This window comes from Ailuropoda melanoleuca, chromosome 14 (genome assembly GCF_002007445.2).
Source record: "Ailuropoda melanoleuca isolate Jingjing chromosome 14, ASM200744v2, whole genome shotgun sequence".
In the NCBI taxonomy this organism is placed as follows: Eukaryota; Metazoa; Chordata; class Mammalia; order Carnivora; family Ursidae; genus Ailuropoda; species Ailuropoda melanoleuca.
Genome location: NC_048231.1, coordinates 41,261,710 through 41,280,378, shown reverse-complemented (window position 1 = coordinate 41,280,378; position 18,669 = coordinate 41,261,710). Strand labels below are relative to the sequence as shown.

Sequence of the window (18,669 nt, the reverse complement as noted above, 5' to 3'; positions counted from 1 at the left end):
AAGTCCCAAGATCGAGTCCCACATTGAGCTCCCTGCTCAGTGGGGAGCCTGCTTCTCCATCTGCCTCTGCCCCTCCCCTTGTTTGTGCTCTCTTGCTCGTTCTGTCAAATGAATAAATAAAATATTTTTTAAAAATTGTCCATATCCTGGGTGAAAAAGCATACTCTATACCTTTCCAATGATTGAAATAATTTAAAGTATATATTCTGACCAAAGTGGAAATAGGCCAGAAATCAATTACAAAAGAATAACTGGAAAATCTTCAAATGTTTGGTAAATCAGCAACACATATCTAAATAGCTCATATCTAAATAACTCAAGGAAGAAATCATAATAAACACTAAAAATTTTTTCACCCAAATGATAATGAAAATACAATGTATCAAACTTTATGAGATCAGCTAAATTTATATTTAGAAGGAAATTTGTAGCCTTAAATCCATAGATCAGAAAAGAAGGAAAGCTGAAAATTAACAACTATCCATCTCACAAAATAAAGGAAGAAGGGAAGAAATAAACCTTAAAACAGGGAAGGGGGGAACTAACAAATAAACATAAAATGAAGAATAAGAGCAAATTAATGAAGCAGAAAACAAATGTATCGTGGAGAAAATCAGCAAAACCAAACAGTTGTATGGAAGGAATAATAGAACTGGTAGACCCCAGCAAGACTGAGCAAGAGAGAAGGAAGGTATGAACCACCACTAGTTAGGGTGAAAATGAGAGCACAGAAACAGGTCCTACAGGTGCTAAAAAGAAAGCAGGATATATTGTGAACAATTTTATGTTAATATATTCATTTTCCATTCCTTATTACTGTTTTGAATTCTCATTGGAGTATAACGTACACATGTTGGGGGGGTGCAGATTTTTGGGTATACAGAGCTGCTGTGGGGAACAGAGCTGAGGGGAGGAACAGAACTGGCATGGAGAACAGAGTTAGAGTGGAGAAGAGAGCCGGGATGGGGAACAGAGCCGGCGTGGGGAACAGAGCCGGCGTGGGGAACAGAGCTGAGGAGGGGAACAGAGCTGGCGTGGGGAACAGAACAGAGCTGGCGTGGGGAACAGAGCCGAGGAGGGGAACGGAGCCCGGATGGGGAACAGAGCTGTGGTGGGGAACAGAGCCAGCATGGGGAACAGAGCCGGCATGGGGAACAGCGCTGGTCCTAGTAAACACTGTGCGGCGGTCACGTGACCTGGAGGACAGGTTTCTGCGGCAGCCAGCCTACGGGCTGACAGCAGGCTGATCACTTTCTCCAGTCCTCTAGTCCAGCTCTCGGGGTCCTCCCTGCAGCCGGCGTTGGGGTATGACTCCCCCCACGGGGTCTGAAGACCCGGGGCTCTAGCCACTCGTCAGTGTGATGTCACCACAGCTCTGGTGATCACTTCTCTTGCTGAGGAGCGAACATCTGGGATTTCCCTGCTCTGACTTCTCGCTCCGCCGCCCCCTTGCGGCAAGGTCTGGGCATTGCAGCATCGCTGGTCTGGGGGACAATCCGGGTTTCCCAGCCAATGAAGGTCCCCCCACCCCGCCCCCCCACCGCGGCCAGGCATTCCCCACCCCAGACAGCGACGTGGAGAAAGGAGGCCAAGGCAACAGACGCCGGGATCTTGCCACGTGATAGAATGATTTATTAGAACAAATTCCATGACAACTCATATAAAATAACCGTTTTCTGAAAGACATCCATGAGCCCACCTGAGGACAGACATACAGAAGTACCTCGGAGAAGCCAGACAAATAAGTTACCGATCCCAAGTCGAAGGCTGGAAGGGAGAGGAACAGGGTTTGTGAATAAAAAAAGTGCACAGCGATCACTGAGGGTGGGTGTGGATGAGAATGGCCACTGTTTGTTTCCGGGGGACAGGCTCCAGGCAAGGGTGCGGGGCATGCAGGAGGCCGGAGGGGCCGGCGCCGCCTCCGTGTGGACACAGCAGGCTCGAGCGGCGGGGTCCTCGCAGGGAGCCCGCCACCACTCACACACACGTAAACATCACGGGGGGGAGGGGGGCACAGGACCCATGCACGCAACGCCACGTCGGCTAAACGTAAACACAGACACATCACCCGTGGCAGCCCGGACTCACACCCACTGGCCCCTGGGCCCCATCCCGCAGTTGCCAATCACACAGGTGCCAGGCACAGTGCAGAGCGACCCCCGCCCCCACCTGCCACAGCCCACGGGCTCTTTGGCTTAGAGGCTCCAGAAACAGCCCCCCTGCCCGGGAGGGTGGCGCTCTGCCCACCCGGCGTGTTCCCAGCTGAAAGAACCCTGAGAAGGCGAAACTGTCCCTGGGGGCCTCCCCCTGACCCCTGCCCCCCACGGGACCAGGAGCACAGCAGCCTGCAGACACCCCAGGAATGCCCACAGCATCAGGGAGGACGGGGTGAGGGCTGGGGGAGGGGGCGCAGCATAGGAGCTTCTGGGAGCCCGGTTTCCAGCCACCTCGGTCAAGTGCTCACCTCCCTCCCCCCGCCCCCAGCCTAGGACTGCGGGAAGCCAAGGGCAGAAGCCCAGCCTCCGTGGCTGGGAAGAGCAGCCCCGCAGTGAGGACACGTGCCTGGGCTAGCTGTGAGCGCAGACACACGTGTCTGGCCTGTGTGTGCCTGTGTGCATGGCCCGTGAGATGGCAGCGTGCACACTCGGCTTTGGCAGTTGCACTGGCACCAAAGGCTTGAAGCAGTGGGGTTCCTGCCCCAAACGTCTCCACAGGCCACATCCCCACCCCAGGCCACCCGACCCCGGGACAGCAGGGAGCCGCCCGGCCCGCAGCAGAGCTGGCTGCAAGTGCCCTGGCAGGGTGCACCCTGCCCTCAAGTCCTGGGGCATCAGGAGCCCCTCCTGGCTCCGTGTTTGGCACTGAATGATCCCTCCCCCCCCGGCCCAGCCCCTCTTCCTCTGCCGGGCCCCGGCCAGCACAGAGGGACGGCACAGGTAAGCCCACGGGAGCCCTCAGCAGAACAGCACTCCCAGCTCGAGAGGTGGGATGAGGGCTTCCGGGCCCAGGGGGGCTGCCGCGGTGGCACAGAACACGCTTTCCTTAAAAGCTAAAGACAAAAATAACAGCGGTGGAGAGGAGGTGGGTACACAGCTGGGACGCCAGCCCTTGGCGGCGGCCACAACAGGAGCTCGGCCAGGAGGCCAGCAGGGGCAGTCGCGGGGGCTGGACCATCCAGCTAGGGTACCGGCTGGGAGCTAGGGAGGGGGTCTGGGCACAGAGGCACCTGCCCACAGGGTTATGGCACGTGTGGGGGTCTGAGGCGAACAGTCCGCAGCCGGGAAGGGCCGTGGCGGCAGACAAAGGGCGCTGGAGGCGTTGGAGGCGCTGGACCCAGGCACGAGGATGCTGCCGCAGCCCCGGCCACCTAGATCAGGAACCTGTCTGCATCGGGGAGGAAGGCGGGGAGGAAGGCGGGGTCCGGGAGGCCAGGGGACCCGCAGTTCGCCCGCTGTGGGAAGCTCCTCAGAGGCAGGGCCGAGGGGGGCGAGGACGGGCTCTGGACGGCCGGCCGGCTTTTCCCAAGCTGGGCTGAGCCCGTGGAGCCCCGGTTCCCAGTCAGCAGGTCCAGGTTCCCGCTGGGGTCCACGATGGCGTTGATGACTATGGGGGTGGGGAGGCTCAGGCCGGCCGGCAGGTACTGCCCTGCCTCCCGTGCCCACCCCGGGCCTCCCCCTGCCTGCACCACGGGTAGCACCGCGAGGGCTCACCCACCCCATATCTGGGCCACACCCACCTTCCAGCTGCTTCTGCACGCGTCTCAGTTCTTTCAGGATGGAGCTGATCTCCTGGAAGGGGGTGGGAGGGGGGAGATGGAGCAGGACCACCAAGGGGGTCACTCCCCCACTCTGTGAGCCAGGCGGTGGGGGCGGGGCCAGCCCTCACCTTGTTGGACGTCTTCAGGATGGGCACCTCGTTCTCCGAGTTGATCCTGGCTTCCAGCTCCTCCCAGGCACGCCCTGTGTTCTGAAAGAGGATCCTGCCGCCGAGGGAGCAGGCAGAGGACAGCGGTGACAGAGCCCAGACCCGCGTGCGCCCACACCTCTCCCCCCACCGCTCCCCGCCTATGCCCAAAGGGAAACACGGGCCCAGAGCAGGAACGGGGCTGGCTGGAGCCAGCGTCCCGGCCTCCGGCCCTGACATGGGGAGGGCTGGGCTGGAGGCTGTGGGTCATTCTGGGGCTCTGGTTCCTGGAAGCCAGGAATGCGTGTGCACGCGAGCATGCCCTGGGCGGTGCACCCCCCACCCCACCGCAGCGGGTCCTGGCCGATGCGTGTGTGTTGGTGTCTATATCTGAGGGGAGTCTGGCGGGGGGGGGGGGCTCCCACTGGTCCGCAGAGCTCGCGGGCCCTACGTACTTCATCTTCTCGGCGAGGTGCTCCGTGTTCTCGCGGATGGCGTGGGACAGCTGGGACACGGGGTTCAGCATCAGGTTGTCAAAGATCACCTGTGAGGACCGGGTGTCAGCACGGCGCCCTCCCGAAGGCCCCGCTCCCGGGTGCACCACAGCACCCGCCGGGAGGGCCCCATGCACACGTGGCCTGGCCAGCTTTCTGAGGGGTGGGGGGTGGGGTGCCTGCCTCCTCACGGCTCCGAGGCCGCGTCTTGCCGGCGAGGGGGTCCTCACAGCGGTCATTCATGTTCTGATCCAAGTCTTGAGAGCTCAGGGAGCCAGGCGGCACCTTCTGGAAGTTGAGGCTGGCCTCGGGGATGCGCTGCACGAGCTGCAGACGGGCAGGAGATGTCCGCGTTCCTTGGGTGGGGGGCACCCGCCAGCAGGGCCAGACAGCGCTGCTACGACAGCAGGGGGACCAAGCAGACCCCACGCCCAGTCCCCTGGGGGCCCTGAGACGCCCCTACCCGTGCTTCAGGGCGGCCGTGTAGGGAGCCGAGCACAGGATGCATAGCCTCGGTGAGGGCTCACGGCTGAGACCGCCCATGCATGGGGGGGGGGGGCAGACGCAGCCAGGACCCAGGACCGAGGACCTGGCCAGAGCTCGGCAGGGCGGCGGCAGGGCTCACCTCCTCACGGGCGGAGATGGTTGAAGCCGGGGTGCTGGGCACATTGCTGAGGGAGGGGCTGCGGGCGGGCCCCGGCGAGCCCAGCGAGTCGCCATCCCCAGCCACGTCATGGATCTCCCGAGCCAGGATGGCCACGTCCTTCACTAGCGTCTGGCTCAGCCTGCAGCCCGCAGGAAAGAAGGTAGGTCCTGTAGGGTCCTCCCGGGCCGGGTGCCAGTGTTGGGGAGGTCGGGGAGGTCGGGGAGTGGCAGCCTGACAGAACCCTCCCCAGGCCGACCTCCCCTCTCAGGTGGAGGCAGGAGTCCCTCCCAAGAGGCAAGTGCTGGGTGAGGGGTAGGGACCAAATGTATGCAGCCCCCAGCCTGGCCCAGACTGTGCCCAGCCAGCCGCCGGCAGTGCCAAACGGACAGGGCCCCAACAGAGGCTCACGCGTCCGATGCCCCGAGAGGGGTGGCAGGGCTGGGGCCGGGTAGGAAGGGCAGGTGGAGGTGCCCACAGGCTCCAGAGCAGGCCATACCTTCCCCTCCGGCCACCAGGGCACACGTGGGGTCACCCAGGCCCTACTCTGCAGACAGGGACACTGGGATAGGAGACGGGTCACAGACAAGGGTCAGAGTCAGACAAAGGGTGAAACAGGCACAGGCAGACAGAGACCAGGAACCTCCCTGCAGGGGAGGGAGGGAGGCCAAGGGAGGCCAGGCTCCCAGCACCAGCCCAGCCCTGCTCACACCCCGCACAGTTATGCACACTTCTCCACAAGGCTCTCAGGCTAGCGGGGACCAGGAGCATCTTCTCCCCCTGCTGCCCACGTCCCCAGGCTGAGCCCTGTCCTCAAAGCACATCAGGTCCCACGGCCGGCCTGTGTCACTGGAGCCCTTGGCCCAGGCTGGGAGTACAGGAGTCCTCTGTCACCGTCCACACTGCTCCCTCCATTGAGGGCGCATGAGCAACACCGTCAGGCTTCCTCGGCCCATCAATGCCAGCAGGTGCCCAGGGACAGGGCCTCCAAGGCCCACCAAGGCCCAGGCCTCCACCCTTAGCTGTCCCAGCACTGCCCGCGGCACCTCCCAGCCGGCCCTCGGGTCCTGTCCACTCCCAACGCCACCTGCACCCCTGCCTGGCATGGCCACCCAAGCTCAGCCCCTCCCAGAAATGCTGAGCACAGCTGGAGAAAACTATCCCGGCTGGCCCCTACCTCCCCAGTGAGGCTGCGCTAGGCCCCCTCAAGATGGGGGTCCCCCAACAGGGTCCCACTCTCCCTACATCAAGAAAACACAGAAGGAATCCCTCAAACTCACAGATGCCAAATGGACGTGTGCTCCTGCCTCAGTGCCTCCCCCACGTCCTCTCCAGCCCCCAGCACATCGGGATCCCCGAGCCTGTCCGCTCTGGAGCAGAGGCCCCAGATGCCCACAGGGGCCCTCCACCCCCCCTCACCTCTGCACGCCCCTCGCCTCTCTCACCCACCGGCCTCCTTCCAGAACCCTCGCCCTGCCTCCTCCGCAGTCTAGCCCCTTGTCAGCCCTGTGCACGGCCCTGTGCACCGCCCCCTGCATCCTGACCCTCTTCACACCCTGCAGGTCCTCTCCGCTCAACCTCCAGGCACCGCGGCCTCTCTCACCATCTCTGTGCCTCCAGGCCGTTCTCCCAGATACCACCTGCCTCTGGTCACCTTTCTGGAGGCTCCCGGGCTCAAGACCAGCACCCTCAGCACCAAACACTAACCATTCACCCGGCCCCGGACCCCTCCTGTCCCTGCACGAGCCCCCCCAGAACCCAACCCCCGCAGCACTGACCACTGCTCAGCGCAAGACCGCTCCCCAGTCCCCACCACCTCTGCACCAGCCTCCCAGCTCCCAGCCTGGAACTGACCCAGGGAATGATACACGACAGAGTTCATCTTTAACATAAAGAGTACAGTCCTTCCTCATACCCGAGCCCCACAGGCTCCTGGACAGATCTGCATCCATCCACCCATCACCCACCTACCCAACCATCCATCCATCCACCCATCCATCCATCGACCAGCATCTGCTGAGCTCATTCGGGAAGACAGCCTCCAGCCCAGTCCCTGCCCTGGGAGTGCTCCTGGCCCCAAGGCGAGGCGCGCTCCAGATCGATGGCTCCTGCCGAGTTGGCGCTGCTCACCTGGCAATCTCTGCGATCTCCGCTGTCTGCACAATAAAACCGTAGGGGTCAGCATCTTCCTCCTCGTCGTCTGTGTCCCTGAGGCCGGGGGCCCTGGGGCGGGTCCGGCTGGAGCTGCCAGCCCGCGGGGTCTGCGTGGCTGTTGAGGCATGGGAGCGTGTGTGTTTGGGGGAGCTGTGGTGCGAGCCGTACTCCTCCTCGGATGTGGACGTGCAATCCGAGCCCTGCTGCCGACGCCGTGTGCCTTGGGTGTGCGAATCGTTTCCAGAAGCAAGAACAGAACAGAGCAGCGCTCAGCACCCTGCAGCAGCCCCAGGGTCCTTCCAGACGAGGGCCCAGCGCTTCAAGACAAGCCACGAGCCCAGAGGCATGGGCAGGGACAGCAGGGACGGGCAGCGTCGGGCAGGGACGGCAGGGATGGGCAACCTGACATTTGGCATGGGCCTGTGGCTGGTCACCCCGTGGGCAGAGGCCGCACCCTGCAGAGAGGGTCTGTGCCCATCAGATGGGAACAAGTGGCATTGGTGGCACGGGAAATGGAACCCCCACGTACCCCAAATCGAGGGAGACCTCCCCACGTCAACCAGCCCCACGCCTGGGTGGGACCACAGAGGCTTGGCCCTCGCAACCCCCTCCCTTGCCTGCCTGGTCTTCTGGGACCCCCTCCTCGCCCACCCTGCTCTGAGGCCCCATGGTGGCAGCAAATACATGCAGCCAAAAAGAAGGGGAGGGGCAGCGGGCTTGCGTGCAGCCGGGGTCCTCAGCCCTCCACCACCTGACCCTGCTCCATCCCTTCCTCCAGCCAACCGGTCCCTCAGTACTCCTGGCCCACAGCGGGCCCAGAAGGCAGGGAGGAGCCGTGTCTCTGCAGCCACGCGTCCGGGACAAGGCAAGCCGGCTATGTGCACAGAGCCATTCAGCCACTCCGGGTGAGAGACAAGCACCAGCGGCCACAGCACCGTCCCTCCACCCATGCGTGTGCGCAGACCGTAGGCTGCACAGGGCCTCTGCCTGGGGGTGTGTGGGAGCCGGACACACCTCCCCAGGCACCCCCGCCCCGGGACAGCGTCAGGGCAGAGTGGACAGCCCCAGCACCCAGGAGTCCACAGGAGCTCCTCCCTCCGGGCTCGCTGCAGGACGCAGGAACGCACACTTGGGGCACTCGTGTGTCTGTGGAGACAGGCCTGCCCGTGGGAACGGGGGCTCCTCTGGGGCCAGAACTGGGCTGACCCAGGACGCTCAGACCCACCGCCCTGGCTGACGGGGCCCGGGGACCCCGCCTGCTCCCGGCACTCACTGGGTGAGGAGTATCGGGCACTGCCCGGGCGGGCCCGGCTGAAGGGCTGGCGGGGCACTGTGGTGGTACTGGCGGCCTTCCTGGCGGCGGCCCGAGCCTCGGCCATGACGGGTTTGCGGCCGCTGCAGTACAACTCGACACTGCGGCCCGAGAAGCCCGCACGGGCGGGAGCCGCCTCGGAGTCGCTGGGCCCGGTGAAGGAGCCCGCCCGCTTCCGGGGCATGGCCAGGATGTCCAGGCGCGAAAGCTTCTTGGCCTGCTCAGGCGCTGGCCGCCCCGCCGGCTCAGGGTTGGCCGGGGGCCCCCGTTCTCCATCGGCAGCCTCCGTGTCCGAGGCATCCCCCAGCCGGGCCCGCCTCAGCCGGGAGGCCCGTGTGGGCCGAGGTGTGGACAGGCTGTTGGAGCGCGTCAGCACCTGCTGTCCCTTCTGGGCAGAGCCACGGCCCTGCTCTTCCCGCGGAGCCGGGGATGGTGCTGGCGGGGCGGGCTTCCGGTGAGGCCCCAGCCGCCCCGCCCCGGCGGCCACGGGAGTCTCACGGTCAGAGGTGACCGTGTCTGCGCCAGGCGGGTGGGCAAGGCTGGAGCCTCGCTCTTCGTCAGTCCAGTCCGAGGATACCCGGGGCCCAGCGCCATGCCGTGCAGCCAGGTGCCTCCCTGGCTCTGCACAGCCCGCGTCTGTGGGGCCCGGGGGGCGACGATGCTTATCTGAGAGCCGCTCTCGGGCACTGTTCAAGGAGACGCCCCCTGGGTCCTGTGCTGCTGGTGGGGATGGCGGCTTCTCCTTCTGCGGTCCCGTGGGCTGGGGGCTGGTTGGGCTGGGCCCGTTCTTACCACTGAGCAGGCTAACCGTGCTCGCCGTGTCCACGTCAGAGTCCCCGGACAGGGAGTCCTCTGGCGGCCCGGGGGCGCTGCCCAGTTGGCCCTCTGCCTCCTCCGTGGACTTGGAGAGCAGCCGGGCCTCCAGGGCTGCCAGGGCTGTCTCTGTCTCCTTCAGGATCAGGTGGGTGTCCTGGGGGTGGAGGTCCACGCGTGAGGCCCGGACGGCAGCCAGGTCCTGCAGGAGAGGGTGGCTGGAGATGTGTGGTAGCTGGCCGGGTGCTGGGGGGCCACCGGCTGGCTCCTTGTTGAAGCTATCCTGTCGCACCAAGGCCGGGGCAGGGCTCTCAGGCTCCGGGGACCGCTCTGTCCGCAGCTGGATAACCACCCTTCCACCGGTACTGACGTAGACGCTGTCTGTCGCCGCGGGGCTGGGCTGGGCCGCCCGCCCTGGGCCCTCCACCTCCCCGGGGGCCACAGATGGTTTCCTGGGGAAGGCCGTCTCCACGTTCTGGTCCCCAATGAAGAAAGAGGTGGGGGCTGGCTCTCCGGGGCCCCTGGGCAAACGCCGGCCCTTCGTCCATGCTAGTCCCTCCTGGGGGCTCCTGCGTCTCTCCTCCTGCGGGCCCCCACCCAGCTCGGAGCCCCGCCCACCGTCCGACCCACTGGCATCACTGAGGCTGTCAGGCTCCAAGTCCTCCTGGGCCAAGAGGCAGGCGGCCTGCTCACTGCCCAGCTCCGGAGGCCCAGGGCCGCTCCTCCTGGTGGCCTCAAGGCCCCCGGGGCTGTCTGCACGGTCGCTGGGCAGCTGTGGGAGTCGCCGTCGCTGGCGTACAGGCAGGGCCCCCTCGAGCTCCCTGGTTCTGCGCCCAGGGCTCTCCTCTGCAAAGACAAGTTCAGCCTGGTTGAAGCGGCCAGTGGCCTGCAGGCCGTCCGTGCATACCAGAAGCCTGACCCTCTTCCAGACGCGGCTGGCACGCACTCATGCTTGCATGTCCAGTAGAAGGCCTGAGCCCACCCCCTCCCCACTCCAAGCCTGAGCCACTTACCTGCCAGGCCTGGATCTGAGTAGCTGTCGGCCAGGCTGGCCCAGCGGGACACCCACTTCTGACCCCCAGGGGAGCCCGGCACTGTGAGGCCCTGCAGAGCAAAGGACAGTGTGTGTCTGCAGCAGGGAGAGGCGGGAGCCCCGTGGAGACCCTCGCCCTCACACCTGGCCCCAACACGCCATCTCTGCACCTGTGGCATACCCCTCCACAGACGCAGCCCGGGAAGCCCCGCCGTGCTCCTGAGCTCACAAAACCCCAGCGTCACTACCTCATCCGAGCCCGGTGCAGCGGCCCAGAGATCAGCAGCTGCGGCTCCGTCCTGCCTCTGAGACTCAGTCCAGCCCTGCCTGTGAGCACCCAGGGGCCCAACTTGACTTGGGGCCTCAAGGCCTGCCCTTGAGCCCGCCATACAGGGGCCCCAGCCCACAGGCCAGGTGAGCATAGCACTCAGGGAAGGCTGGGCCCAGCGTCGCACGGGGCCTGGAGTAACCTTTGAGCTCATAAGGACCCGATGATGGGGCCCCAGCCCCTCCCCGGGGCAGCGTGCCTCCCAGATACCTGAAGCTCCCCTTGAGGGGCTATACCCACCGTCCGGGAGGCAAACTCCTGCAGGAGGGCCATGCGCTGGGCGACCCCATCGCTGGCCTCGTCCCTGTCCCCTCTGATGACTGGACGGAAGGTGGCCGAGGACACCCTGGAGAGCTCAGGAGACTCAAGTACCCCAAAGACCTGCGAGGAGGGATGGCCAGGCCCTCAGGTCAGAGCCAGTCCAGCCTCGGCCAGGCCCCCAGCCCCCTGCCCCCCCTGCAGACCTGGTCGATCATCTGGCGGGCCGCCTCCACCTCCGGGTCCTGCCCCTCAGTCTCGATGGTGTAGGTCCCTGCGTCGCTCAGGCTGTCGTCCTCATCCTGTTGGCGAGCCTTGGTCAGCTGGGGGTCGGCGGGGGGTGGTGGTGGGGTCGCAGGGGCCACAGGGCTGGCCCCACGGGGTGTCTCGGGGGCCGGTGATGCTGGGGATGCCTTGTCAGGGCCGGGCCGGGCGGCTGGGGAGCCCTCCCGCAGGCACTGGGCCATGAAGTCCTGGGCCAGACGGGAGCGGCGCCCCACGCTGCCGAAGGGTCGTGCGGAGTCCCGGGAGGCGGGTGAGGGCCCCCCCAGGCGCTCCTCTGTCCTCTCCCGCTTGAGCGAGCTGGCCCGCTGTGGCCCCGAGCTGCCGCCTGTGCCCCGCGCGGAGGCGGAGATGCCTGTGCGCTCTCTGTCCGCCGGCCCGGGGCCTCGGCGCTTGTCGGCCTTGGGGTCCCCGGGAGGGGTGTGCGTGAAGGACTGTGAGCGCTTCTTGCGGGGCGTGTCCTGGTCGAAGAACTCGATGACAAAGGCCTGCTGGTTGTGCAGCAGCTCTCGGGGGTCCCGTTTCATCTGCCTCTGTAGCCGCACCTGCGCCCCGCCGCCCTCCGCGGGGACCCCGGCCGCCGCCGCCGCCGCCGCCGCCATGGGATCCTCCGAGTCGCTCTGCGTGCCGTCCTCGTGCTTGTGGCCTGGGGGTGGGGGAGCCCCGACACATCAGGCCGAAGGAAAGCGGGCAGCGATGGGGGGGCCCTGCACGCCATGCCCAAGCTACCACGCATGGCTGGGGACGCAGTGCCCACACCTCACGGAACCCGCCACACGTGGCCGAGACGAGCAACGGGAACACGCCGGACTGCCCCCACTGGGGGTGAAGTCCCTACAACTAACTGCAGGTGGGAAACCAATCAAGCTGGTGAGGGCGCCCCACTGGGAGCAAAGGCACTGCGGGGAGGTCACAAGCCTCATGCGGGGCCAGCCTGGCCAGCACTCACCCTTCAGGGTGCGGGTGTGGATGGGCAGGTCGCTCTTGGTGCTGTGCCGGTCGTCACCGGGGCCGGCCCGGCACAGCAGGCTCGGGTCATTCTGCACCAGCCAGTCGGCCACCTTGGTCTCCGCAGACACGGCTTCCACCGGTGTGGCCTCCTTGCCCGGCGGCCGCCTCTGGCGCAGTGAGAACTTGGTGACGTGGTCCTTGATCTTCACCTTGCCGGGGCTACAGTCGTCAAACTCGATGGTGAAGGAGGCGTGGCTCTGCACCACGGGGGCCGCCCCGCCCCCGCCTGGCTCTACATCCTTGGTGGGGGCCTCCTGGGCCGGCACCTCGGGGGGCCGCGGTGGGGGCGGTGGCGGCGGGGCCTCCTTCGTGGGGATCTCAAAGTAACTGGGCTCCCGCCTGAATGAGTAGCCCTGAGGCTCCACCGTGGCCCGGAAGCTGGCCATCGTCCCAGGGAACTCGCCATCCTGCTGCACCAGCTCCTTGGGCCGCTCTGGGTGGGCGGAGAGAAAACATGTCCTCGGGGGCTGCGGGGTGGCGACCTCAGCCCACCCATCTCTGCCAGGACCATCAGCTGTCGTGTCCCCCCCCCCAAATGGGCATTTCCAGACCCGCCACCCTTCGGAAGCTCCAGGGGCCTCCGGGACTGACCTGCGTAGGGCTCCTCCTGGCGCCGGTCCTCTGGCGGGCTGCCGCCGTCATCCTCTCCCCACCAGGAGGGCTGCCCGTACAGGGGTGTGCGGTAGGCTGCCGCCTCTGCACAAGGAGAGGGAGTTCGATCCTGGGTCCCTGTGGCCCCAGCGCAGACAAGGAGGGGAGACCTGGGGCTGGGAAGGCACTGGGCTCAGGGGGGGCCCTGGGGTCACCTCCCATCTCAGCCCAGGACCCTGCCCGAAGCACTCCAACTTCGTCACTCTAAGGCCCGTTTCTACATCCACGACGGGTGACGCTCGCTGCCCCCAGCCCTGCCCGGGCCTCCCTGTGCAGGAGGCTCACCTGGGGCAGCACAGTCCTAGCACCCCTGTCCTGGGGCAGGCAACCCCTCCAGCCCTGTCCCAGCCCTCTGTCCCCAGAGTCTGCCTGCCAGAAGGGCAGGAGGACAGCAGGAGTCCAAAGCCAGGGTGGGTCTCTCTCCAAGGTCTGTAAACAGCTCGGGCCACAGAGGGGCAACCCTGACGGCCGGGCCCCACCGCAGGCTGACCGAGCACACAGGGCACACGGGGGCAATGCACGCGGGCGGGCGTGTTTCAGGCTGTGTGGCTATGGGGTGTGTGGATGCCTGAGCTCACAGGACAGCAGGTGCGTGCTGTGGCTGTGGGGTGCCGTGAGCCCAGGAGGCTGACAGGCAGCTCAAGGGAAGCCGTGGGGGGCCCGTGGGGGGCAGGCCTTGTGCACATCCCTCCCAGGCCCCACTGCAACACTGCCCTTACCTGTTCCCGGCCTCCGGTCCCCCCTCTCTGGCCTGGGACCCAAGGACTCGCAGTAGGGGGTGTGCTGGGGCAGCGGCTCGCCCTTCCTGGGTGCCGGGCCCTTGACGCTCACCTGCAGCTGACTGGTATACTTCTCATGCTGCAGGCAACGGGGCGGGGGTGAGGGCAGGGTCAGCCTCAGGTGGACACCCAAGACAGCCTGCCTCCCTCTTGGTCCAGAGAGGGCCGGAATTGGCCCCACGCACCAGGAGGCCTCCTTCACAACCCCCACGGAGGGGACATCCTGAGGCTCGAAGCTGGGGGTCCTCACCCAAGCCTGGGGGGTCCTCAGGGCCACAAAGCTTCCAGGAAGGAGCTGCGGTTTGCTTGGGGTGGGGGAGGCAGGGGTGGGCAGCAGTCACCAGAAGTGATACGCCACCCCCCAATCAGGACCCACCAGCGAAGGGCAGGACAGGCCCCAGGGACCATGGGACGTGGGGAGCAGTGGTCTATCCCAGCACACCATACGTGTGTATGCTTGCACACGTGCATGTGTGTACGGACGCGTGGGATTGCGTCCGTGCATGCGTGGGTCCCACCTGGCTGAGATCTGCAGCTGTCAGACCCAGGATCACACTGGCCGTGTGACTCTGGGCAGGCCACCCACACAGCCTGTGCTGCCCACAGTTCATGTGAAAGAGAGGGCTAAGGCTAGTCTCCCCCACAAGGGGCTCCCGGGTGAAGCTCTGGGCAGGGTCCCCCAAGTCGATGCTCCAGGACTCCCACGCAAACGAGCAAGGGGAGAGGAGACATCCCAGCTGCCATGGCCCCCGACCCAGGTCCCTCCTGTCTGTTCTGGCTACCGCCTGTGATAGCCTGATTGGGGTCCTTCTTGGCACCCAACATGCCTCTCGGCCTCCCCTTCCCCAGCTGGGGGCACAGCAGCCTCCTCCCCACACCCGCCACCTGCGGCTGCATCAGCCTGGGGGTAATGACTACGCCGCCTGCTAGACTGGGACATCCTGCAGGACAGGCCAGGCCAGGCCGGGCTGACTCATGGCACCACAGCCAGGCCAAGGGAGCCAAGAGGTGTGGGAGTGCAGGGCAGGAGGAGGGGTGCAGGGTGCAGGGGCCTCGTGAGTGCTGGCACTGACCCTGAGCGCCTCCTCGGGGACCCGGTGCTGCACACGCTCCAGCACGTACATGTTGGAATGTGGCCGAGAGTTAAGGCAAAGCCAGAGCAGAAGAGCCAGGATGGCCTTTGGACAAGGGCACGGGGCCACAGCGAGAGGAACAGATAGCTCCTGGGCGAGTCAGATCGAGAGGAGACGCACGGGGGGGACTGTGCCGCCCCACACACCCGTTTGTGCACCAGGCCCGCGTCCACACTGCACTGAGTCGGAGCAGCGGGACGGAGGCCGCTCCAGATCAGGGAACACACCGCGCTGGGGCCATGCACGTGCCCTTCAGTCCCTCACCCAAAGTGCAGGGCGGGCAGGAGATGTGCCCAGGAGCCATGCCACGTAGCCAGCTCCCAGCTCCCATCCCAGACCACCCCTCAGCGCCAGCCTCCCCAGACAGCATCTGGGTCCACACCCACTAGCGGCTGTGCCAACATGAGTGCTGGCAGAGGACATGAGAGGATGTGCTCCCGCCATGTATATGGGTCCCCAGGGCAACCAGGCTCTTGGGGTGGAGGCACAGCCCCCACTGACGCATGCTCAGAGCACAGAATGCCACGCCTGGGCAGCCCCCAGGTCACCAGGGAGCCTGCGTCCCAGGGAGGGCTCACTTGTTCCTGGGGCCCAGTGTGAGCTCAGACCAGGAGGCAGGAAGCAGGTGCCTGGGACTGGGGCCTCTGTCGGGGGAACCGGGACCGGAGTTCAGGCTGGCGCCCAGCCCGGGGTCATGCTGGCTACTCTCCAACACGCATGGGCCCCAGCTATGCCCACGGAGGCCCCTGTGACTGCCAGGACAACAGGGCGAGTGAGGCCAGAAGGCAAGGCCGGCCAGGAAAGGATATCGTAGCCGAATCGGATGACGTCATGGAGCTTCAGCGTGACATACTTCTGGTCCGGGATGCGCACGTCATTCACAAATGTCTGCGGAGAAAACAGGTGGCAGGGCCAGGCCAGCAGCAGGTGGGGCAACGACTCGGGGGTCCCCTCCTTCCATGCTGCTCTGGGCCAGGCACTGTCCCTCTGACACACGTGCACCCAGCCTCACCCCCTGCAGGGACCACAGGACAGACGGCCGCTGAAGGACTGCCCTTGCCCAGCACCCCGGGACCCTGAGGTGGCAGTGGCCGAGGCACACCCTTGGGGTGGCCCCATGGCAAGGCTGGTTGGGCTATGCGAGGCTGCCTGCTCCGCGGAAACCCTCTTCCCTCCACCAGGGGCTCTCACTGGCTGGCCCCCGGACACCACACTCTGGCCAGATGAGGGAGAGAGCCCCACATGCTCTGCGGGCCTCAGAGGCAGGCCAGGTGACAGGGGGCAGACAGGAGGAGCTCAGGCACGGGAACTGTGCCGGAGTCTGGTGGGAGGCACGATACTGGGGACAATCTACAGGACAGAAGGGCATCTCCCGAGCGGGAGGGTAGGTCCACAGGAAGGAGTCCCAGGCCAGGGCTGGGTCGGAGCAGGGTGGTGGCGGGGGGGCAGCAGAGCAGGCCTGAGAGAGGCTGGAACCCCGGCAAGCTCCATCTGGACGTGCTATCGGTGACGCAGGAGTCCATGAGCTCTAAGCAACGGGCGCAGGGCAGCAGCCCGGCATGGGGGCGGCCTGTCCGCCTGTGCCCGTGGACAAGCAAGACTTGGCCCAAACTATGTGGACGTCACACAGGCCTCAGGAGCGCACACCAGGCCCGCAGCCCCAGGGACCCACTCAGAGACCAGGTGGTCTGGGGGCCAAGGCCCCCATGCAGCCCACATCAGGGGAGGGGATGCTCACTCTCCTTGAAGCCCACTCAGGTAGGGTGACTCTGGCAGGAGGGCCGACAGGGGAGGAGCTCAGGGGCACACCCCAGCAGAGCCTGAGACCCGTGACCGGGAGCCCCTCGGGGGAGGTGGCGAGGAGTGCCCAGCACTCGGCAGCCTGAGGCTGCTGTGAGACCCCCAGCTCAGGATGGAGGGCAGACCTCATGAGCTGGGAGGGACAGGGCAGAAGGCCCTCCTTGGACAGGCAGGGCCTGTCTACACCACACAGACTCTGAGCACAGCTACACAACGGACCCTGGAGGGATCCCTCACCTGACCCCTCCCTGCTCACAAAGGAGGTCCACATCCCCCAGGACAGGGTATCCCAGCAGACAGCCCTATTTCTCAGCCTGCAGGAGGTCCAATGCCTCCCCACCCTCCCTAGGGCCCTTTCCCCCCAGAACAGCCCTGGCCCGAAGGGAGCCCTCCCGAGGAGGCCATGGGGCCACTGCACCTGAGGTGACTTCCTCCCCAGGGAGCAGCAGATCCTGGAGGAGCTCGGGCGGGACAAAGCAGAGGGATGTGGTCACGGAGGGGAAGGGACCACAGCAAGTGGGCAGAGCAGGAGTGGGGCCTGCGAACAGGGGCGGGGCTCACAAAGGGGAGCTCACGAAGATGGGTGAGGCCAAGGCGGAGGGGTAGGCCGTGACGGGGGGCAGGGTGCAGAAGGAGCTGGGGGGGGGAAAGACAAGGGGGGGCTCCTATGGTGGGGTGTCACGAAGAGGGGCGTGACCATCACAAAAGGAGGGCGGGGCCAGCAGAGGGAGACAGAGACAGAGATAGGTCCTGAGGAGGGGCGGGGCCGGCACCGAGGGCCCCTTGCCCCTTGCACTCACCCCATTCAGGCTTCCCAGGTCCTTCACCCAGTGCTCGTCCCTGTCCTGGTCGTAGTTGATGACAGCATGCTGTTTGTCCACGCTGCGGGACTGGGGACACACAGATTCCCTCAGCCGGCCTTCCTGGCTAGGTGAGGCCCAGGAGCAGAGGAGCCCCCGGCAGGAACCCCACCCTCCTCTGCCCCACCGCAATGGCGACACCAGCCACCTGGGCCTCGGAGCCCACCAGGTCCAGCCCGCGCCCCCACACCTCCAGTGTGTGCGTCCCAGACAGCCCACCCAGGCTTGACTCAGCCAGCTGTCCCAGCCACTGAAACAGGCCACGGGGATTTGCTGAAATGCCAAGGCCAGGTCCTCCCACCCCACTGCTGCCATCCAGGCCCCTCCTTTTCTGTCCAGCCCTCTGCAGCACCAGCAGGCCAGTGCTCCCCTATCCCTGGGTCTGCCATGGGAAGGGCTGGGAACCTCTGTCATCTGGGACATGCTGTTCACTCCCAAGGGCAGGTGGGGGAGGCAGAGCACACAGGGAGGACAGCAGGGCAGGAGGGGGGGTTCAGGGATAGGGCTTCCCCCCACTCCTGGCCAGCCCCACAGGGGCACAGCCTCTCCCAGTGGTGGTCACGCAGTGCAGGATGAATCTCGGACCCTACAGCTATGTGCCCGCGTGCACTGGTCTTACACACACCCTAAGCACACCCTGCACACACGTGCACACACACACGTGCCCGCTGAGGATCCCTCCCCAGGCCAGTCACCCAGCCCCCTCACACAGGCAGCTGGAAGAACACAGAACAGTCCCCAGCACACCTCTCCAGGGCTAGGGCTTGTGGTGCAGAGGCAGGGATAGGGCCACGGGGTCACGTTCTCTCCGCTGAGGCACCCCCAGCACAGGCCACCTCCCCCAGCCACGAGGCCCGCAGTCTTGGCACAGAGCACGCCACCACTGCCCACCCCACACCCACTCTGCTGGAGGCCCTGGGCGTCTGGGTGACCCCTGCCTCCCTCTCTCGCCACCTAAGGAGACAGGCCTGGGGACCAGTCTCTGGAGAGGCCAGCAGAACCAGCCAACCTAGGAGATGTCCAGACCTGCCAGGATGACTGCACGGGACCCCGTGGACCTGCCCAGCAGTGCCGCCACAAGACACCCAGACCTCCCTCCAGAGCACCTGCGTGCACCTACAGGGCCGCACCCCTGCTCTCCACGGCCTGGCACGGATGGCCCCTAGCCCAGGAGGTGGTGGCCCAGGACCCGAGTCCCTGTGTCACCATACCACC

The 18,669-nt window shown here is 65.5% G+C and overlaps 1 protein-coding gene across 2 annotated transcripts; it reads right to left on the bottom strand.

Moving 5' to 3' along the window:
- Positions 1-1,609: 1,609 nt before the first annotated feature.
- CEP170B (centrosomal protein 170B) lies at positions 1,610-18,663 on the bottom strand. 2 transcript variants are annotated; one of them, XM_034642566.1, is made up of 17 exons: positions 17,395-18,663; positions 15,604-15,682; positions 14,735-14,793; positions 13,602-13,740; positions 12,823-12,927; positions 12,170-12,664; positions 11,145-11,866; positions 10,921-11,061; positions 10,333-10,423; positions 8,468-10,165; positions 7,171-7,309; positions 5,023-5,182; positions 4,581-4,724; positions 4,359-4,447; positions 3,886-3,979; positions 3,737-3,788; positions 1,610-3,603 (listed from the first exon to the last, which is right to left on the bottom strand). In XM_034642566.1, the coding sequence occupies exons 1-17, from the start codon at positions 17,875-17,877 to the stop codon at positions 3,368-3,370; spliced, it is 4,926 nt and encodes a 1,641-aa protein (XP_034498457.1). In that variant the 5' UTR covers positions 17,878-18,663; the 3' UTR covers positions 1,610-3,367. The 2 variants fall into 2 exon arrangements, with proteins under 2 accessions (XP_034498457.1, XP_034498455.1); XM_034642564.1 differs by having other exon boundaries at positions 7,171-7,414; positions 17,395-18,661.
- Between the last annotated feature and the right edge of the window lie 6 nt (positions 18,664-18,669).

Excerpts from the sequence above, each read along its gene's own strand:
- CEP170B (XM_034642564.1), bottom strand. The coding sequence starts at position 17,877 with ATGTCCCAGATGACAGAGGTTCCCAGCCCTTCCCATGGCAGACCCAGG. Across the intron at positions 7,415-8,467 it reads TGCCCGATACTCCTCACCCA|GCACACGGCGTCGGCAGCAG; the intron begins GTGAGTGCCGGG and ends CGCACACCCAAG. Across the intron at positions 3,789-3,885 it reads TCCTGAAGACGTCCAACAAG|GAGATCAGCTCCATCCTGAA; the intron begins GTGAGGGCTGGC and ends ACCCCCTTCCAG.